General features: G+C 51.4%; 1 protein-coding gene across 2 annotated transcripts in view; it reads left to right on the plus strand.

Moving 5' to 3' along the window:
• The window catches only part of LOC144938449 (collagen alpha-1(XII) chain-like), a 285,089-nt gene that overhangs the window by 201,310 nt on the left and 63,400 nt on the right, over positions 1 to 20,379 (plus strand). The window contains exons 49-56 of one of the 2 annotated variants that reach the window (XM_078866258.1): positions 2,113 to 2,255; positions 3,166 to 3,275; positions 4,495 to 4,653; positions 7,334 to 7,411; positions 10,354 to 10,440; positions 17,193 to 17,246; positions 18,726 to 18,821; positions 19,094 to 19,147. In XM_078866258.1, the coding sequence (XP_078722384.1) occupies positions 2,113 to 2,255; positions 3,166 to 3,275; positions 4,495 to 4,653; positions 7,334 to 7,411; positions 10,354 to 10,440; positions 17,193 to 17,246; positions 18,726 to 18,821; positions 19,094 to 19,147 (781 nt within the window). The remainder of the gene's footprint in view (positions 1 to 2,112; positions 2,256 to 3,165; positions 3,276 to 4,494; positions 4,654 to 7,333; positions 7,412 to 10,353; positions 10,441 to 17,192; positions 17,247 to 18,725; positions 18,822 to 19,093; positions 19,148 to 20,379) is intronic. The other variant, XM_078866259.1, reaches the window with a different exon arrangement.

Genomic DNA, 20,379 nt, shown 5'->3' on the forward strand with positions numbered 1-20,379 from the left:
GGAGTGCACGGGGCTAGCGGAGTGACTAGCAGAGCATGCGGGGTGCACGGGGCTAGCGGAGTGGCTCGCGGAGCGTGCGGGGTGCACGGGGCTAGCGGAGGGGCTAGCGGAGCGTGCGGGGTGCACGGGGCTAGCGGAGTGGCTAGCGGAGCGTGTGGGGTGCACGGGGCTAGCGGAGGGGCTAGCTGAGCGTGCGGAGTGCACGGGGCTAGCGGAGTGGCTAGCGGAGCGTGCGGGGTGCACGGGGCTAGCGGAGTGGCTAGCGGAGCGTGCGGGGTGCACGGGGCTAGCGGAGTGGCTAGCGGATCGTGCGGAGTGTACAGGCTAGCGGAGTGGCTAGCGGAGCGTGCGGGGTGCACGGGGCTAGCGGAGCGTGCGGAGTGCACGGGGCTAGCGAAGTGACTAGCAGAGCATGCGGGGTGCACGGGGCTAGCGGAGTGGCTCGCGGAGCGTGCGGGGTGCACGGGGCTAGCGGAGGGGCTAGCGGAGCGTGCGGGGTGCACGGGGCTAGCGGAGTGGCTAGCGGAGCGTGTGGGGTGCACGGGGCTAGCGGAGGGGCTAGCGGAGCGTGCGGAGTGCACGGGGCTAGCGGAGTGGCTAGCGGAGCGTGCGGGGTGCACGGGGCTAGCGGAGTGGCTAGCGGAGCGTGTGGGGTGCACGGGGCTAGCGGAGGGGCTAGCGGAGCGTGCGGGGTGCACGGGGCTAGCGGAGTGGCTAGCGGAGCGTGTGGGGTGCACGGGGCTAGCGGAGGGGCTAGCGGAGCGTGCGGGGTGCACGGGGCTAGCGGAGTGGCTAGCGGAGCGTGTGGGGTGCACGGGGCTAGCGGAGTGGCTAGCGGAGCGTGTGGGGTGCACGGGGCTAGCGGAGGGGCTAGCGTAGTGTGCGGGGTGCACGGGGCTAGCGGAGTGGCTAGCGGAGCGTGTGGGGTGCACGGGGCTAGCGGAGGGGCTAGCGGAGCGTGCGGGGTGCACGGGGCTAGCGGAGTGGCTCGCGGAGCGTGCGGGGTGCACGGGGCTAGCGGAGGGGCTAGCGGAGCGTGCGGGGTGCACGGGGCTAGCGGAGTGGCTAGCGTAGTGTGCGGGGTGCACGGGGCTAGCGGAGGGGCTAGCGGAGCGTGCGGAGTGCACGGGGCTAGCGGAGTGGCTAGCGGAGTGTGCGGAGTGCACGGGGCTAGCGGAGTGGCTAGCGTAGTGTGCGGGGTGCACGGGGCTAGCGGAGTGGCTAGCGTAGTGTGCGGGGTGCACGGGGCTAGCGGAGGGGCTAGCAGGGCGTGCGTGGCACGCGAGAGGAGACGCTGGTCCGAGGAGGAGGCCAGCGGGGTGCGGAGGAGAAGAATCTAAATAAAGGACCAACGGAGAGCGACATCTTGTGAAGGAGTCCTTTATTACACAACTACTGCTATAGTGTACAGCCTCTACTCCCATGTCTATGCTGCCTGCAATTACCAACCCGAACTGACCAGGGTGTGTAGGTATGGTCAATTAACCGCCAAGATCTACGTAATGTTTACACGTGTGTGTGTGTGTAGCGGTGGTGTAGCGACCCGGGTTCGATTCCCGCTCACGGCCAACACCAGTGACGATTATCTGAACCGGTCCTGCCCCCCCCCAGGTCGACTCAGCCTCAAATGAGCACCTGGTGCGATGTGTAAACATCGCCACTAGGGAGACAAAGGCGGCCGGGCATGGTGTTGGTCACTCACCCCCTTGTTTGCTGTGCCAGCCTTTATAGTTGCTCGCTAACAGCACTTGCCCCTACAGTTTGTTAAGGCTATACAGGGGATCTTTATCTTTGTGTAGCGGTTAGTGCATTGCGCTACAAACCCGGTGACCAGAGTTTGATTCCCGCTCACGGCGAACAGCAGTGACGATTATCTGAACCGGTCCTGAGCCTCCCCTGAGTCGACTTCTCCTCAAATGAGTACCAGGTGTGGTTGTAAACATCGCCATTGGGGAGACAAAGGCGGCCGGTGTGGTGCTGGCCACTAACCCCCTTACGTGCCACGCTGGCCTTCAAAAGGTGGTCGCTTAAAGCACTTTCCGCAGCAGTGTCTTAAGGCTACACGGGGAATCTGTGTGTGTGTGTGTGTGCGCTCGCGCGTTTGTGTGACAGCGACGTGCACCCGGACGGCCTGCGGCCAGACTTCACCATCTCCTTCCTCTTCCGAGTGCTCCCCGAGACCGGGCCCGAGCCGTTCGCGCTGTGGCAGGTGCTGAGCACCAGCGGGAGCCAGCAGGTGGCCATCATCCTCGACGGTGCGCACGCCTCCCCCCCCCGCTCGCAGCACCGACACCACCGCATCGTGGGGACGCACACGCAGCACGGACATGACAGCCAACATGACGTGACGTGGGGACACACACACACAGCACGGACATGACAGCCCACATGACGTGGGGACGCACACACACAGCACGGACATGACAGCCCACATGACGAGACGTGAGTACACACACACACACAGCACGGACATGACAGCCCACGTTACGTGGGGACACACACACACAGCACGGACATGACAGCCCACGTGACGTGGGGACACACACACACAGCACGGACATGACAGCCCACATGACGAGACGTGAGTACACACACACGCAGCACGGACATGACAGCCCACGTGACGTGACGTGGGGACACACACACACAGCACGGACATGACAGCCAACATGACGTGGACACACACACACACACAGCGCGGACATGACAGCCAACATGACGTGGACACACACACACAGCACGGACATGACAGCCAACGTGACGTGACGTAGGGGACACAAAGACAAATCAAAAAGACATAAAGGCAATGTATGTACACACACGCACAATACAGGACGCACAGACACAACATGGCTTTTTAGAAACACAATGAGCTATACATACACACACGTGCAACATGACAATACACAATAACAATGCAGCATGGGTACATCAACATAACATTGGTATGAACAAACACACAATGTGGCTGTGTATGAGCACACTGCAATACATCGAGTCAAACACACAATAGAAGTTGTGAGCTCTGGACCGGTTTCAACATTCTGAGTATCATCAGCGGATTGGGGCGCAGAGTGCCGGCGTGTTGCCCGATGCAATTATCACACGCAAGACATCAGACGCGAGCGTCAGGGTCATCTCTGTGTTCCCCTCGCCTCCCTGCAGTGGGCAAGAAGGTGCTGGCCTACGTCTACCATGACGAGCAGGGCCAGAGGCAGGTGGTGACGTTCGACGGGCCCGAGGTGCAGAGGATATTCTACGGCAGCTTCCACAAGGTCAGTGGAAGCTATCATTCGTGATGGGCAGGTCGCTTCTGAAAAAAGAGGCTATATCGCTCAGTGGGCCTTCTCTGGTAAAATAGAAAAAAAAACACTTTCGTCTTTAATTTAGTTTAGTGCTTCCCACGCGTTCCGATTTGGCACGCTTTGAAATGTCTGCCCCAAACGCACGGCGCCACCAATGAGCCAAATGTGAAAATTCCACATTCCTGTGACAGTGCTTAGTGTTTTTTTGGGACGAAAGTTGTTGGCACTCAACGAAGTGAGGCAGCCTCAGCGGGAGGCCGAGAGGATGCATGGGTGAGGGGCAGCGGAAACGCAGCGCGGCCAGTTTCACCGGCTGCTGCTACACTGACTGGGCCATATATCTGACGAAATAGAGGCATCATTATTATTATCGACTTTTGCTATTTCGCACGACAGGAAAATATTTTAGATTTTGCGCAGCTTCAAAACGAGCGGATGCCTGTGGGAAAACGCTTAGACCGCTGGAAGAAATGCCCTGGCCAAATACTGACAGAGACGGGTTTAATAAATGTGTGTATCCTCGGGGATGGGAGTTCCCCTCGCGGCTCTGCGTCAGAACGTAGCGCCCCGCGCGTTTCACGTTCACGGTGGCCGCCCCTGCTGTCGAGTGGATTCCGAGTTGGCTTCGCAAGGGCGCTGGAGGTCTGTGAAAAAGAAGTTTGTAGCTCGTCGGATTCCTCCAGTATCAATCAATATTCTGATGATTCTGATTAAATGCAGACTCCATCAGCCTTGACGGTGACAGTGCAGTTGCTACTTTATCTTTCGTTACCTTACAGCAAGTCACACACGTGCCCATTTGAAATGCTTACAAAATGAACAGTTGTACTCACGGTCATACGTATAATCATTGGGAAAATTTGACCAATACCAGTTGCAATTGAATGTGTGTGGCTTTAGCTATGAAAGGAAACTGAGGAATCCGGAAGAAACTTTGGACAGAACAGGGGGAGAACATACAAACTCCACATAGATAGGCACCCGAAGCGGAAATTAACCCAGTAAGGCACGACTGCGGAACCCTACCACCCACGTTCTGACATGTGCTGTGTGTGTGCTGTGCATGCCCTGTGTGTGTCCTGTGTGCTGTGTGTGCTGTGTGTGTGCTGTGAGTCCTGGTACATCTGCTGCATGTGCCGCGCGTGCCCCACATGTGCGTGTGTGCACCATGTGCTGCGCGTGGTACCAGGTGCACGTGGTGGTGACGCGCGAGAGCGTCAAGGTGCACCTGGACTGTGCGCTGGTGGCGGAGCGCAGCTCGTCGCCGCCGGGGAACGTGACCACCGAGGGCCACGCGGAGATCGGCCGCCTCCTGCAGTCAAGGGGGCCGCGCGCCCGCACCGCCGCGGTGAGACGCGCCCCCTCCGCCCGCCCCGCACGCACCGCCCCGAGGGCCGAGCCTCGCTGAGCTTCGCGTTACCCAACCCTCACCGGGAACGAAGACAAGAGCCGATCTGGATGGAGAAATTACCGCGTCACCTTAACGTGGAAAGACTGCTGCCCCGCTGAGCTGCCTCGGCTGTTCATCCAGCACGTTAGGACGTGACGGCGTATAATCGCAGGCCGTCGGCGCACGTGCCGTAATTATCAAAACCGCAATGTAGATGCGACAGGTGCAATTACCTGCTTGCGGTCGGCGTCTGAATGAATTGCGCGCGAGGTCCCGTGCTTGTGTTGTTGCCGCATCGAGCGCTCACCGCTTTGCTCCATTGCAGGCTGACGCAAGCAGGGAAGGAAGGGATTAAATAAATCGGTGGAATTATTTCTCTCTCCACGTACATCATCATTTTCCATGCGCAGCCCTTGGACATTTTCCCCCAGACTGCCAACGCAGCTCTTTCAGCGTCTGCCCAGCTTCCTGGTTTGATGTTTTTGATGGGGCAATTTTTGGATTCCGTGTTATTACATTTGCCTTAGTTTAGCTTCTCAGATCAAGCCTCGGGTTTATCCGGGACATCGTGTCCCCCTGCAATTTAAGAGCCCTTTAAGCAACCTAGCACAAAGGCCAAGCAGGGCAGAGTGGCCTCGAGGGCAAGTCGGTCTCATCGGCGTCTGCCATGGCAAATCCAGAACAGTTCCCCTCTCTCCAGGGCTGTCGAAGACACTGTTTGGGGAGGTACCACTGACTTCGTTAAATGTTTCCGCACCCAGCACACCACATCCGGGATACCCCTCGCTTTGGCTGTTGGCTACGAGTCGCATGCCAGTCTACTGTCGACCCGGGACTTATTCGGTGATAAATGAGGCCGCCCAAACCGGAGAATTTCCAAACGGAATGTAGCCTACGCTGAGCAGACATTATGCGACTTCAGAACCAATCTGGCATCCATACCATGGCGATGACCATAAGGCAGCAGCGGCGGAAATACATTTTTGAGGATTTTTGTTTTTTATTACCAATTATTGGTTTTGTCACGAGGCAGTTCAGTGTCCCACGGAACTCTCGCGGCATCCAGGGCGCCACACGGCGACCTGCTTGGTGACACCACAGAACCACTGCTGGAGTCAGATTAACAAGACCCCTCTGGAGCGCACACTCTGCAAAACTGTTTTTTAAACGTGGCGAGATACCAAACCTTTCTTCCCCGAGCCAATGTGCAACAAGTTAAATGAAAATCCCAAAGCCAAATTGTCCTTATATTGGTCACCGGGCAGTAACTATCAGCTCGTTACAGTTGAGAAGCTGGATTAATCAGATCGTGACCCTAAATATGGAAACTGTGACCCCTTGTGCCACTCAGATTAACATCGGAACGTCTTCCTGGTGCATGCATTACATAACGGTGACGGAGTAGTAGGAGAAAAAATGCTTTGTCAATCCACTGCTGGATGATAGCCTCCCCACACCGTGCATGTCGTGGGGGTTATATTTACCATACTTCACCACACTGGTCAGTGTAGGTCGGTAACGGCAGAGACATTATATGTGGGGGGCATGGAAGTATAGTACAACATTGGACATTGCGGCACTGTTCTCTGCTGCCCTATAATTTCGCCTCCCAGCCTGTAGCAACTTATTATGCATGGTATATTATCCATCTAAGCACTACCCAGGTTCAACCTTACTTTGGCTTCTAGAATATGGTAAGATCAAGTGCATTCCAGATTTGGTCAGAGGTTGGGCAGCCAACCCATAAAGCAAGGCCTGGAACCCCCCGGTGTTTCCACTGCTCTCGTTCCTCGCAGGCTGCAGAGTGGAAGCCACCATTACCCTGGAACGAATTTCACGGTCCACTTTCCCTTGGCCAAGAGCACCGAAGCATAGCAAAGTGGTCTGTCTACCTTAAAAAATAAGAAATTACTGGAGCCTCTAATGTTCTTCAAAAAATAATTTACTTAATAATGTTATAAAAGCGAACATAAAGAACATTTTATTTCTTTTAATTTTGTCCTGTGCCGCGGTGTTGGTTTTGGCTGTAGGAGCCGTGGTTGTTCGGTGCCGGTGGTGAGCCGCTTCAGGTTTTAGTAAGCGTAAGCGCGGTGCCTTCCTTTGCCATTCCCTTTGATTTAAACACATCACCATTGTTGTTGGAAATCACTTTTTTTTGTAGCCTTTAGACAGAAAAACTGCTTGCCCAACTGCACACGAATAATGCCATTTGTATACCTGTTTGCGGCATATGTGGTACGTGTGTGTGTGCTTGTCGTGCATTGGGGCCGTCCGGAATGGAACATGGCAGGCGAATGTTGTAGATGCGAGTCACAGACACGGTCGCACTGGGTGGCACGTGTGGGCAGGATGGAGGGGTGGTCGGTTACCGAGACCGGAATTGGAGCGGTCTCCACAGGTCCAACGACCAAGGGGAAGAGAAGGCCTAAGAGAGCACGGTGAATGTTACTGTGTGTCCCTGTGCAGCATCTACGGGATGTGGTGGAGGGCAGAAAGCATTGGCTATGAGGTGCGGTGGTGGCATCAATGGCTTTGGCCAAGATGACTCCTTGTAGTTGTGCCTTGTCCCTCGCGTTGTGTTTATTGATTTCAACCATGTGTGTGGGATGCTGCACGTCTGTCCCTCCTCTGGGTGCAGTTCCAGCTACAGATGTTCGAGATCGTGTGCAGTATGGGCTGGACGAGTCGTGACAAGTGCTGCGAGCTCCCGGCCACAGTGCGTACTCAGGGAGGAGGGGGGACGGGGTGGACGAGGGTGCTTCTTATAATTCCCACAAACTCTAGGATGGCAGCGTGGGCCCCTGGGTCCCCGCTGCCCCTGCTCGTCGCGTGCGGAACCCGGCACGATGCGGCCGAGCGGCTTAGGTCCGGCAGAAACACCGCGTGGCTCGTGATGAATCTCGAAGTGAATGCAGCGCACTCTGGGTTTATAGAGCGTCTCGCTTCCGCCGTGATGGTGCGACATGAGCAAACCAAATCTCACACGTTACGCGCACATCATTCTTCACTTCCTCGGCGTTACTCGCGCGCGCTTTCCGATGGATTCAGCCTTGCTCACGCGTGCGTGCGTGCAAACACACACGCAGCACGTGTATATTGACTAGTCAAACTGCCGAAGAATACCACACCACAATTAGAGATGGCAATCCAAAACCCGGCAACCCTGGAAACCTTGTCCAGAAAGATTAACCAGTGCCGTATTTGAATCAAGGAACAGGAAAAGTGGGCTAAATAACCATGCGAGTCACAGTGACAAACAAGCTTTAGGTCCAGCTTGTGCCGTAATGCTGTCACAGCCCTGTTACTCTACCCCTGGATAAAGGCCTCCCCCATGCCGGTCATGGTAGCTCTCGGACATACTTCACCACGCTGGCCTCTACGGATTGGTGAAGGAGAGGACCAAGACCGGTTCAGATATAACTCGTCTCTGATGTTAGCCATAGCCTGGTATCCAACTCGGGTTGCTAGGTTCACAGCGCATTCCGCGAACCGCTGCGTCACCGGTGCTTCCACGTGCCGTAATACCGAGTGATGCTTACACCGAGGTTTGTTAGAGATATCCCATCGCTTCAGATTGCGTGTGAGGTTTAGAGGTGGGTGACGTGTCCCTCCCCGGGAATCCCGCACTTGAGAGGCGAGGGTTGGTGAATCACCAGGGATTGTTGAAACTCCCAAACCCCACGGGCTGCTGCGACAGCAAAGGGACAGCAGTACAGCAAGTGAGTGTCACGACTCTTCCCACGTGACCATTGCGTTTTGTACATGCAGTGCACATTTCTGCTGCGCTGTTTAATATATGACCGTTTTGCTCTATCCACTCTTTCGTACGGGTTTTCTCCGGGTACTCTGGTTTCCTCCCACATGCAAAAGACGCTCGGTAATGGGAATTGGCCAAGCTTGCCGATGCCGAGACCTTTTGAAAACATAATCTTGAGGCTTGGTAAGGATTTCCTGGATAAAATTAAATTACATTATTATTATGACTGCAGTTTTATACGTTGTAACTTTTTTCACGGATGGAATAAAATAACTCAAGATTGATTTCATTTAGAAATCTAATTTCGCCGAGTCAGATGCAAGCATTAAGACACATGGGTGCCACACAGCGTGATAACGGTAATTCTGTGCCTCAGGCAGTGTTCAGAGTGATCCATCCCAGCCACGTCTAACAGATTCGCAGGCTGCCCAAGTTGGGAGTATTTAACAAGTGGGAGTGGAAACCTCATTCATGCCAGAAATGTTGTTTAAGCTCTGGGCAAGTACTTTACAGTTTAAATGTTGAGCCCAGACAAATGCTGTTTGGAGATCTCTTCGAAGTCTCGAGTAGCAATGTGGGTGATTTGATATAAGCACAACTTGACTTCTGAAAGAAAAAAAACGAATTCATTTATTGACGGCTTTAATCGGTCGTATCCCTGTGGATTGCCTTAATATTTTACTTGGTCAATACAGATGCAGACTTGTTGACAATGAGAAGGCGCCCTCAGTTTTAGGGATGTTCATTCATTGGTAGGAAATTTGTGTAAAAATTCAGTCTTCAGGCACGTTGCTGTTGTTGTAGTGTGCTTTGAAGTCATACATACCGTCAAATGAACCGTTTAATATTCATATTCTTGTTATGCTTGTTTCCCCACGAGTCTCATGACTCGTTTTCAAGAGGATCCTGCCATGTATTCGCACTTTGGGACGAGGTTACTTCTGCTTGTAATCCCAATTGAGTAATCAGTTAAATGTTGTGTATTGGTTTGTCCGCTAGTTACCCTGCAGTGCTGCTGAGTAAAGCGTCGTCAGAGTAGATGCTGCACTGCTCACTGATCAGTACACAGTCATTGTGAGCTGCTACCACCCACAGTGCTGGGGGAAATGGGAGCCGTCCAATATATTGGAAAATAAACAGAAAATACAAATGACCTTTCAATTCCAGACTTTACAAATTAAATGGGACCCATTATGCGATACTGAATTTTCCAAAAATGTATGTAATTTTAACATTACTTGCATTTTTTGTGATATATTTTTGTATGTTCGAAAACTTATTTTTTCAACAAAATGTTTTGCCATAAAGAGACTTTGTGTGCGCAAGTACAAAACGTCACCAAAGTATCCAGTACGGAGGCTGCTATTCACGTCACGCTGGGGGTAGTGTGGGGAGCGGTAGCGCAGCAGTTAGCGTGCTGCTGTACGATCCTGGCGACTCGAGTTCGATTCCGGCTCACGGCCACAACACGGGTAATTATTATCTGAATCGGTCCTGGACCGGCCCTAGGTCGACTCAACCTCAAACAAGTACCTGATGTGGTGTGTAAACATCGCCATTGGGGAGACAAAGGCAGCCGGGCGTGGTGAATCCAAGTCCCGGGCGAAGCCGGGTAGTCAAGCTAGTGTTATACATATATTGTTAGCTTTATCTTGATTCGAATTTGAGAGGGATATTTGATGCACCCCTTCTTTTTTTCTTCAATTAGTTTCAATTAGTTTTGGGCCTTCCCCGAGGTGTGAACATCGATACTGGGCAGACAAAGGTGTTGTGCGAGCCACAACCACCCGCTCTCGTGCGCAATGTTGTTTCCCTTAATAGGCGCTCGCGGACAGCCCTGGTCCCAACAGTCTGTTGAAGCTGCACGGGGTGATCGTTGCGTCTGTGTGTGTGTTGTGCAGAGAGACGAAGCCAAATGCCCTGCGCTGCCCCATGCCTGCAAGTGCTCCCTGGACAGCGTGGGGCCGCCCGGACCCCCAGGGCCAGCGGTGAGAGTCGCCCCCCTCCCCCTTCCCGTCGGACCCTAACCCCAAGCCGTCGCCGCGTGCCGGGGAAGTATGTCACGTGCACCGCGCGTGCCCCCCCCCCCCCCGGCTCTGCGCGTTACTCGTTCTACTCACGACCGGAGGGTTCGTGACCTCGATTATGTAGCTGCTGCGCTCTCCGTGGCGTTGGGCTCTGCTGTGACGTTGCCGTACTCTCCTCGCGGTCACATTCACAACTCTGTCTGTCCACCTCAGTCTCCATCTACCTCGGTTCCTTATTTCTTCCACTTTACCAGCCGTCAACAGTTGCTCCAGATTTACCCCGTCACGCCCATAGCTGCTTGTCCAAAACACTTTAGTTTCCGTCTTCACGTCGCGGTGTGCGGTCTAGCCGGTTCTTGCTGCGTTCCAAGGGGCACGCAGGCGTCTCCTCAAACACGTGCTTCACGAGCTACCATCGTCCTCCTGTCAGCTGCACAGATCCACAACGTGTGACGTGCATGCATTCAAGATGTTGACTACCTCACCAGGTATACAGGAGGTTGTGGGTTCGATTCCGACCCTAATGCATGCTATATATTTGGAGTTTGCATGTTGTCTCTGTGGTCGTGTGGATTTTTCTCTGGGTCCCCCGTTTTTTCTGTTCACATTTAGAATCAACATGTGTTTAGAATATTTGGCTGCGATAAATGTACACATGATAAGCCGCTTCGTTGAGCTATCATTTGTGGCCAGGTCGCTTCAGATAAAGATATATAAAGCTCAGTCGGCCTTACTTGGTATAATACAATTTTAAAAATGTGTATAATCGGAAACCCTCAAATGTTTTGAGGAGCATAATATTTGTGGCTTTACTAACACTGCTGCTGACCCTCCATAGTTTGTTAATCTTTGGGAAGACATGAGATTAATAAAACCTATGTTTATAACAGCTTACTGTGCCTACGGTGGCGACATAAAGTCTATTGTACATTGTAGAAGAGAGACCAGAACAATAAGGGTTATTTTTAATTACAGCAGTAAAAATGCGCAGGAAAAATATACTTTAGTTAAACAAATTAGAACATCAAAATACTTAACATAATCGGAATTGTAAGCGAAAACCAATTAAAATAGCCATGAAAAGTGAATTAGCATTGGAAACAAGGCAAAGAGGCCAACGTTAGATTAGCGGCATAACCGTAAAGCTTATTTACAAGCGCCGTTAAAGGGCCTCTGGTCTGTAAGTATAAATAGTGGAATCCTAACACATGGATGAACCATCGGAAGGCAATAATAACATAAGGAATGTACAACGATCACAATGAACACGGCTATTATATTTTCTTAACAATCAAGGACTCCGGGGTATTAAAAGCTAGCAGTTATATTCTTGCCAATGTAATTAATTAGCTACTATTAAAAGTAATTTTTACCATTTTCACAATGTATAAAAAAACAGAACGCTTGCCATCACCATAAATTGGCCACGAGTAAAAATAATTAATTTCACGAGATATTTATGCTTCTGCATTTTAACCCGCCGGTGACATCGCGCACTATTGTATGTGTTTGTTGTGTGGTAGCGCTGGAGGGGTTTTACTCCATTCTGAAGCCAGTGGTGGAGTGGCGATGGCACCACGTGCCCCCCAAGTGGGCAGATATCCCTCGCATAATGGGACGGGGGGTTGTTGATGAACCGGGGCTGTGCAGTCCAGATGATGTAGCACCGCCACCAGCTGCGGCTCTGGATCCCCCACGCGTTACGTAGCTCGGAAACATACCCACGTAGCCCTCGCTGCCGGAATCGTGGCCGAGCAGTGACACGGCTGGGCAGGGGCACAGTCGCCACTTGTTTGCGGGGGGGGGGGGGGGGGGGGGGTTTGTAGTTCGGGGCCAGTGGCTGCCCTGGTTAATACTGCAGAAGTGTCGACCGAACATCCTACGCTCTCTGTCTGCCCTGCAGGGAACTTTACAGATCCCGTGACGTTGCTGAAAAAGAGTAGGCCATGCGTGCCAGCGTCACGGTCCAAATGTTTAAATAAGCCGCAAATTACACCATTGGGGGAAAAACAAGATCGCAACATCGCCTCCGACCAGTAGACTTTACCATCTGTGGAACATAGCACCAGTTGTAGGGGAAGATCCCTTATCTGAGACCAGTGCAAAACACAACACTCCCAGATGGTGGGACCAAACTGTGTCCTGCGTTCCAGTGGTAAATATGGAACGGGAGATTCCCAACTGCCGCCGCCTCCTGATAAGATGAAGTCCTGGCTCTTGGTGTGGTGAGACTGCAGAGAGGAGCAGGGTCCTGTGCAGTCTGCCGGCCCTCAATCAGGAAACCGAGTGTCCCGCTCAAGATCTCTAAGCTCGTGGCTGCGATATAATTCTATGATGGGACTGCCGGTTCGGGGAAAGATACCCTGTCCCGCGTGTGAGGGGGGCAGAACGTTTGGTGCAGCTCTAAGTAGAACACGTTCTCTTCTACAGTGACTCCGCGCTCGTGGGGTTTATGCCGTGCGCGTTATGCACACTGCGCTCACCTTGGGATCATACGCGCCGTCCTGCCCACATATCGCCCCGTGCCGTCCCTGCGTTGTGATGCTGGGGGTCCTCTGCATTCCTACAGAGGTCCAATACTCCGAAGCAATTTTCGCTGTGCGTTTCCTACCCCGCAAGGGCTACCCCCCCCCCCCCCCCACGGTGGTGCAGAGAAAACGGCCCCAGTCCCTGCCCCGTTGCCCTGCGTCTCAACCTCGCTCGCGGCAATTATTGAAGCCGCGGCACAGAAACCTCACGTGCGGTGCACTGCCCCAGCCCTGCATGCCGTCTGATTGCCATGACATCACCGGCGACGTTAGCGCTTATGCGGGCACCTCCATAACCGGCACCGTCGTCAGCTATAATTAAAAAAACACAATGACAACTTGAAATTGCGCTTAATAAAGTTAATGGCAAAGGGTTTTGGGTCTTTTTTACATTTTCCATCTGTGGAATTATTGCGGACATACTGATGCACTGACGTAAGCTGTTGTGCGTGACTTTCTCTCGAAGTCTCGGCGCGATGGGCGGCAGTGGGGTAGACGCGGCGGGGACGATCGCTTCGTACCTCCTCCTCTCCCAACCGCCCCACACGGTTGTAGGTTCTGCTGGGGCGTTGTTATTCCTGGACGGCCGCCAGTTCTAAAGGGAGGAGGGGTTGGTGGAGAAATTCAGGAATTATAGTGCCGTCTGCGTCGCGTCCTCTCCGGGCTTATATAATTCCCGTGGCTGATAAAAAATGAAATAAAGCCACGAGCAGCTCCTTCTCAGAAGCTGCTTTATTCGCAAAACCCTACTTTGAGCAGTGAGACGTGTGGACTTAGCACCCTCCACTCAATCCCAAAGCCTGACAGCTTGCCTCGGTAGGCATGTAGGTGGGCATGGAGGTGGACAGGTATGTGTGATCGCTCAATATGCTGTCGTGGGAATCGGTCCTAATTAAATTTTGTCCAAACTCAATGCAGGTCATAATTGATTAATTATGGAAACGTACACCCTGAAAATGTAAGTTATCTGATGAACGTCATATTAAAACATCTACTCATAACATACATGTTGGCAACTTGTCATCAGATTAGAAGGAGATTTTGCATTTTGGTAACATGCGTGGGTCTCATTGATTCCATGCTTGAGTTTCCAAAATTTGATTTCAATGTTTCTGGGTTTTTTTCAGTCTTAAACAGGTAATTTTTCGTAGGATATGCCAAGTGCCTCACAAACTAGTCCTTGAATTTTCAAACCAGTGTCGTAGACCGATGACACTCCCGAGCAGAAACTAGCACCAATATTCCAACAAGTCTTCCTTGCCACAAGGACGTACGCGTGTGAGTTGAGATCCCCAGTACATGGCACCTTGTCTGGCCTTCGTGACTCATTATGCTCGAAACTACTTGGGGTATCAGCCTCGCACACTAGCCATGTGATAAACACAGCCTCCAATTGTGACGTCAGTTCACGAGCAAGCGATGCAGCTGAGCAATGCGATGCGTCGTGCCGTTCTTCTGAGCCACACAGCGGGGGACACTGCACAATCGGCCCCCGACAACAATAAGCCACAAGCGGGGTTCTCTACGGCACATTTCCATTCGGGGCACGGTTGACGTTTGCAGATTATTAACGGGTTACCTACGGTGGTGCATAATGCACAGTATGGGATATGTTACACTTGAAAAATACAGATGTTCTCAATCCACCAATGATCGAATACCTCCCCGCGCCGTGTTGGCCATGAGGGAGGGGTATTTGTGTTACCATACTTCACTGGGCTGGTCAGTATGAGTTGGCGAGGAGGAGGATAGGACGAGACCGGTTCTGATATCACTCACCATGTTTGGGAATCGGGACTCTGGCCGCCAGGATCCTAACGGAGCCTGCAAAACAACTGCACCACCACTCCACCCCATATCAAAAAGGATTTGCATACTCAAAGGGACAGTTAATTGTCTTCTCACTGAGAGAAATCCAGGTCAAATAACGTTGTATTAACCGCAACCAACCAACGGACAAATCATTACAACTCACAGTCGGAAAATTCGGTCACGTGGATGCCAAGCCCACCCATACAGCCCCTTCCCCGATCCCACACTGCATTCACTCAAACAGCCCAATGACATTTTGTTCAATTAAGCTGTACCTTCCAGTAATTCAAGAGTAAGGCTGTTATAGCCAACAGGCAGTCACGCTGACCTGTATTCCCTATATTGCTTATAGCTTCCAACTGCTGCAGAATTTTATAGACAGAGTCATTGCAGAACAAATGCTGGCTACTTCGCTACAAACTAAAGTTACTTAAATTGCTTGTGGAAATGTGCTTCGTGATTTTTCTTTTGAGTTAAGGACCTGTTATGTGTGATTGTCGTACGTGTTAGTGCCCATTTGTGCCTGACCGTGTGTGTATGGGTGCTTTTATGTGCGTGTCTTTATGGTGTGGGGAGGGGGGGTAGTGTAATGCTTAGCGCACGGCGCTATGAACCCGGCGAGCCAAGTTCGATTCCCACTCACAGCCAACACAGATGACGATATATGAATCAGTACTGGGCTTCCCCTAGGTCGACACAGCAATCAATGAGTACCTGGTACGCTGTATAAAACTTCAACAATGGGGAGACAAAGGCGGCTGGGTGTGGTGTAGGCCACACTACCATGCACCGCCCTTGAATGTTGCTCATTAATAGCACCGCAAATAGTCTGTTCAAGGCAATATGGACGATCTTTGTGTGGGGGGTTTGTCTGTGCATTTGTTGATGAGTGTGCATCTTTCAATGCGTGGGTGTGGATACTGTTTTGTATATGTCCGCGTGGTATGTGTGTGTGAGTGTGGGGGGGAGCAGCAGTGCTGTGGTTAGCGTGCTGTGCTATGAACCTGGTGGCCGAGTTCGATTCCCGCTCAGGGCCAACACCAGTAATGATCATCTGAACCGGTCCCAGGCCTCCCCTAGGTCGACTCAGTCTCAAAAGAGTAGGGTAGCTGGTGCGATGTGTAACACATCTCTACTAGGGAGAGAAAAGCGGCCGGGCGTGGTGCTGGCCACCCACCCCCTCGTGTGCTGTGCTGGCCTTCATCGGGGCTTGCTAAAAGCACTTGCCCTAACATTCTGTTAAGGCTATACGGGGGATATTTGTCTTTGTAGAGGAGTTCACCATACATACACACATACCTATACAGGCTTCTTATAGCTAGCTCCGTTTGGCAGCAGACGTTTCATTCTTAGTCAGTCGAGCGACATTTCATTGGCTTCATAACACTGTGGAAGCTGCCTGAGCTGATGCTACACATGAAGCTCACGGTCTTCTTGGCCACAGTTATGCCCTCTCTTATGCTGCAAAACATGGACCCCCTCTAAAGGGGAACATCTGCACTGGTTTGAAACATTCAGGCTGGCCTGTCTACGGTCTATCCTGGTTTGACCAGGCTAGATTGAGTAAGGAGCTTACACATTCTTGAAAGATCTGGACACAGTTCCATTGGTGAGTTCCTCCAGCAGGCGAGCCTGTGCTGGCTGGGTCATGTAGTCTGCATGCCCAGCCACCACATGCCCAAGCAGCTTATTTTTGGCCGGATAGAGGGGGCTAAATGGGTGGCGGCATAGGCTAGAGAAGAGTTGGGCTGATGTGGTATTGGAGAATGTGGAGCTGAGTAGATTTGTCAATAACTGGTACCAGCAGTGTAACGATTTGCCTCTGTGGAGGAAGCTCGTGCTACTGGATAGTTGGAGGCAGTCACCCTCCAACAACAATGGAGGGTGGAGGAGCAATTCTCACAGCAGCAAATGGTGTATTGGGGAGATTAAACGTAGCAAGCTGCAACAGTAGAGAGCACCGGTGGTGCATCTGCCAGTCATCTCATACAGTCAACCCATAGCACCTGGGTGTGTCCCATGATCGCCTGCTAGCGAGCCTTCTACACTTCACGTGGCCTCAAGGTGCACCTAGCCTGGCAGAATCGCAATGGTGACATCACTGCCACTTAGTGGCTAAAATTGTTTGTTGTCTTATAGATGTGTTGTTTGTCTTATACATGTGTTGTTTGTCTTATATATATGTGTGTGTGTGTTGTTTGCCACACCTCCCACTTGTGTTGCATTGTTGGCCTTCGTAGGTACTCGCTCACAGCACTTTCTGCAATAGTCTGTTGAGGCTAGAAAGGGAATCTTTGTCTCTGTGTAGGCATATGGGGCTACGTAATGGATGTATATATGTGCGTGTGTGTTTCTGTGTGTGCGTGCGTTCAGGGAGGTCCTGGTATCCGTGGAGCAAGAGGAACACAAGGGGACCTTGGTTCCAAAGTGAGTGATCCCCACACACACACACAAGGCTGGTCAGTGCAGGTTGGTGAAGGCGGGGAGCATAGATGTGGCAGCAGAGCATCAGGACGTCGCAATGCCTTTTGCTGCACTGCCCTTTCCTGCCCACTCTCTGACTAGTGACCGGTTCCTGGTGGTTATTGATAGGCTTGCAAGCAAGTAGGATCTGCAGAGGTTGCCCCCCCCCCCCCCCATTTCGTCATAGATAAGAGGCGTTCTTACTGCACTATAATGATATTAAATCCATGCAACTACTGGCGACTGTCCCAGTACTGAGCAGAATGTTCATGCACTGCTGTGTGTCCAAATGCATCCTTGTTAGACTGTTAACGGGAGTTAAACACAGACTCAAAAATATCCCGATTTTGCGTCCAAAATGTTGTGAGAGTCTCTTAGCCATATCTAAACATGATGTGGATGGTGCACTGGCACCCACGACACCCACAGCGTCCCTGAAGGGGGATCCATTATTATTGGCAACACCCGATGAGCTCAAATACCCCACTCGATCGTGATAGGAGGGATGTGGAATACTGAAACTTCGGTGACCCTGTGCATGGCATGGGAGCGCAGAAGTATAGCACAACAAAGGATGTGGCTGCACTGCCCTCAGCTGCCCATCACATAGTCCTGCATCACCCAGTGATCACCCACCCAAGCATGATCCATGCTCATAACCTGCTTAGCTTTTGAGATCTGTCGAAATGGAGTGCATTCTGGGTGATTTGGTTGTCGGGACTCATTTTATTGTTGTGTGTATATGTTTTTTTCACTTTACGTCAGACAAATAGTTTGAAAAAAATAGATTTGGTGTAGACGGATATCCAGCCCCCGGAGGAGCCTTAGTCAAAACAAATCCCAAATTGGGGCAGCCGTGGACCGTAGAGGGTGGCTTGCCCGAGAGGTTCCACTCTTTAGCGATGGCTGATATTATGCAGCCATGCGCTGTTATTTTTGTAAAAATAGCGGTGTTACCGTGTGCTGTGATTCTTTTTTGGATTGAAATGCTGCCTTGTTTACTATTTATAATAGATACCTAATATTGTAGCGATTGAGCAATACATTTTCCAAGCATTTAGGCAGACAAGAATAACAGTTATTCTCACATACCCTGATATACACTTGCACGCATAATTACACATATGCACGCGCAGACATTTCAGTTTACAAAGACAAGCACATACACTCTCTTTAACACATGCACGTACACATATGACTACCATGCTTTCATCCCTGGGGCTGTGGGGAGTGCTGTGGTTTTCACAGCCGCTCGTTATGAATGTGGTCTTCGGGGTTAGGCCACACATTGAACCCACAGTAGTGCGTGGTGACAGCTTGAGAGTAAGAATGCTCACTGTTCCGCCGAAACCAGAACACACTTTGATTGCTCTGGCTTTCTTGCACCCTCCTCCGTAGCTGCTGACCGATGTTTGTGTTTCTGTACCACTCCCGTCTCCCCAGGGAGCAGATGGATTTCGAGGGGAGTTGGGGCCTATCGGTCAGCAGGGTGCCCCAGGGCCTCAGGGCCCACCCGGCATGTCGATACAAGGCGACCCGGTAAGCCCGACTGCATGCGACGGGGCGACCCATTCCTCGTCGACAAGAGACATTAAACCCAGAAGCACAGATTGTTAGTGTGATTCATCGCATGTTTTTGGGTGAACCCACGTCATAATCTGGCCAAATTTGTTTTGTTAAGACCCACCACCACCTGACGGCCAAACAAATCAAATTGTCACGTGCACAAGCATGTTACGCCACAGTTATTATTATTATTGGTTGCCAATCTCTGTAGAGTACAAATGCTCGTGCGTGCATCTGCGTGGCAGGGCCGGCAAGGAGAGAAGGGAGAGAAGGGAGAACCAGGCCCACCAGGTCCTCAGGTAAGTCTCATCACCCTCCTCTCACCATTATTGTCATTTATATCACTTTTCCACTGGCACATCCAAGCCGAGCCAGCGTGGATAGAGCGTGCTGAGCCAGAACCAAACCGTGATGCCACTGACCTCACAAGACCTCTTTATCCGGCTTGGGGTGGAACTGGGCCAGGGCAAGTAGCCGATTATACGTATACGGTCGTTGTGCGTGATGTCGGTCAATACATTGCAAGGAGCCAGCATTACCGCGTCATTTGCGTTCGTCCGGACGTGTTCATTCAACATGAGCCTGGTTCGGCACAGCCCATTTACGGCTTTGCTTTACAGTGGAATAGAGGTATCATCAACTCACCTTGTGTCATAAGATGCCAACTGAGGAACGACTCTGCCATATCTCTCTATTCTTTAATCAGATTGCTGAGATAATAATGAGAGTGGACTCATCTGTGCCAACATTGACCTTCTTAAGACTTAAAAAGGAAGATGATCCGAATCATAAATGGTTTCTGATGGCCTCACACAGAGGCCCTACATAGAAAATCTTTCAAAAAGATAGCAAAATTGGTGGGCTACCTGGTTTTTATGTACATTGTGAAGTAATATTACGGGTACATTTTTCATGTTTCCATGATTTATACCCACATTATTAAAATGTGATGAAAATGTTTTAATGCTCTCCGACTAAGGTTAAAAGTGTTTACACATTAGCTATGTCCGTCCATCTGCATCGGCAGGAAGGGCACTTTAACTCTTGTAAAGATCATCCGGTATGAACGAAACTTAAGAGTACGAAGTTGTGTTGCTATTAGGGACTCGGCCTCTTGAAACCCGGCCACATTGATCAAAGGGTTACGCAAAAAACTTGGAGACACAAACCACAGCAAAAAGGTCCATCGCAAATTTACTTGACAGCTACTCGTTGGAAATATGCAAAACAAACACATCTTGCCATGGCAGCTTTATGACAGCTTCCTTCCCCATTGTACAATGCCTCCAAGGACAAACGCATGGCCCCGGAAAATCCTTACATAATCTATGCATATGCATGACTTTTAGAACTTGTTTTCTAGCATGTCTTTGAAAAGCGCAATCCAGCCATGTGTCTTCATAATAATAATAGGCACGTTTATTTGTCAAGCTTCACCTTTTAGAGACGAGGTCACTAGGCCGAGGCCTGTGGCGACGCTGGAGTGTAGAGGTACTCGGCGCTTTCTGTCCGAGTGAGGAAGGTTTGCACA

The sequence above is a fragment of the Lampetra fluviatilis genome, chromosome 22 (genome assembly GCF_964198595.1).
Source record: "Lampetra fluviatilis chromosome 22, kcLamFluv1.1, whole genome shotgun sequence".
Classification (NCBI taxonomy): domain Eukaryota; kingdom Metazoa; phylum Chordata; class Hyperoartia; order Petromyzontiformes; family Petromyzontidae; genus Lampetra; species Lampetra fluviatilis.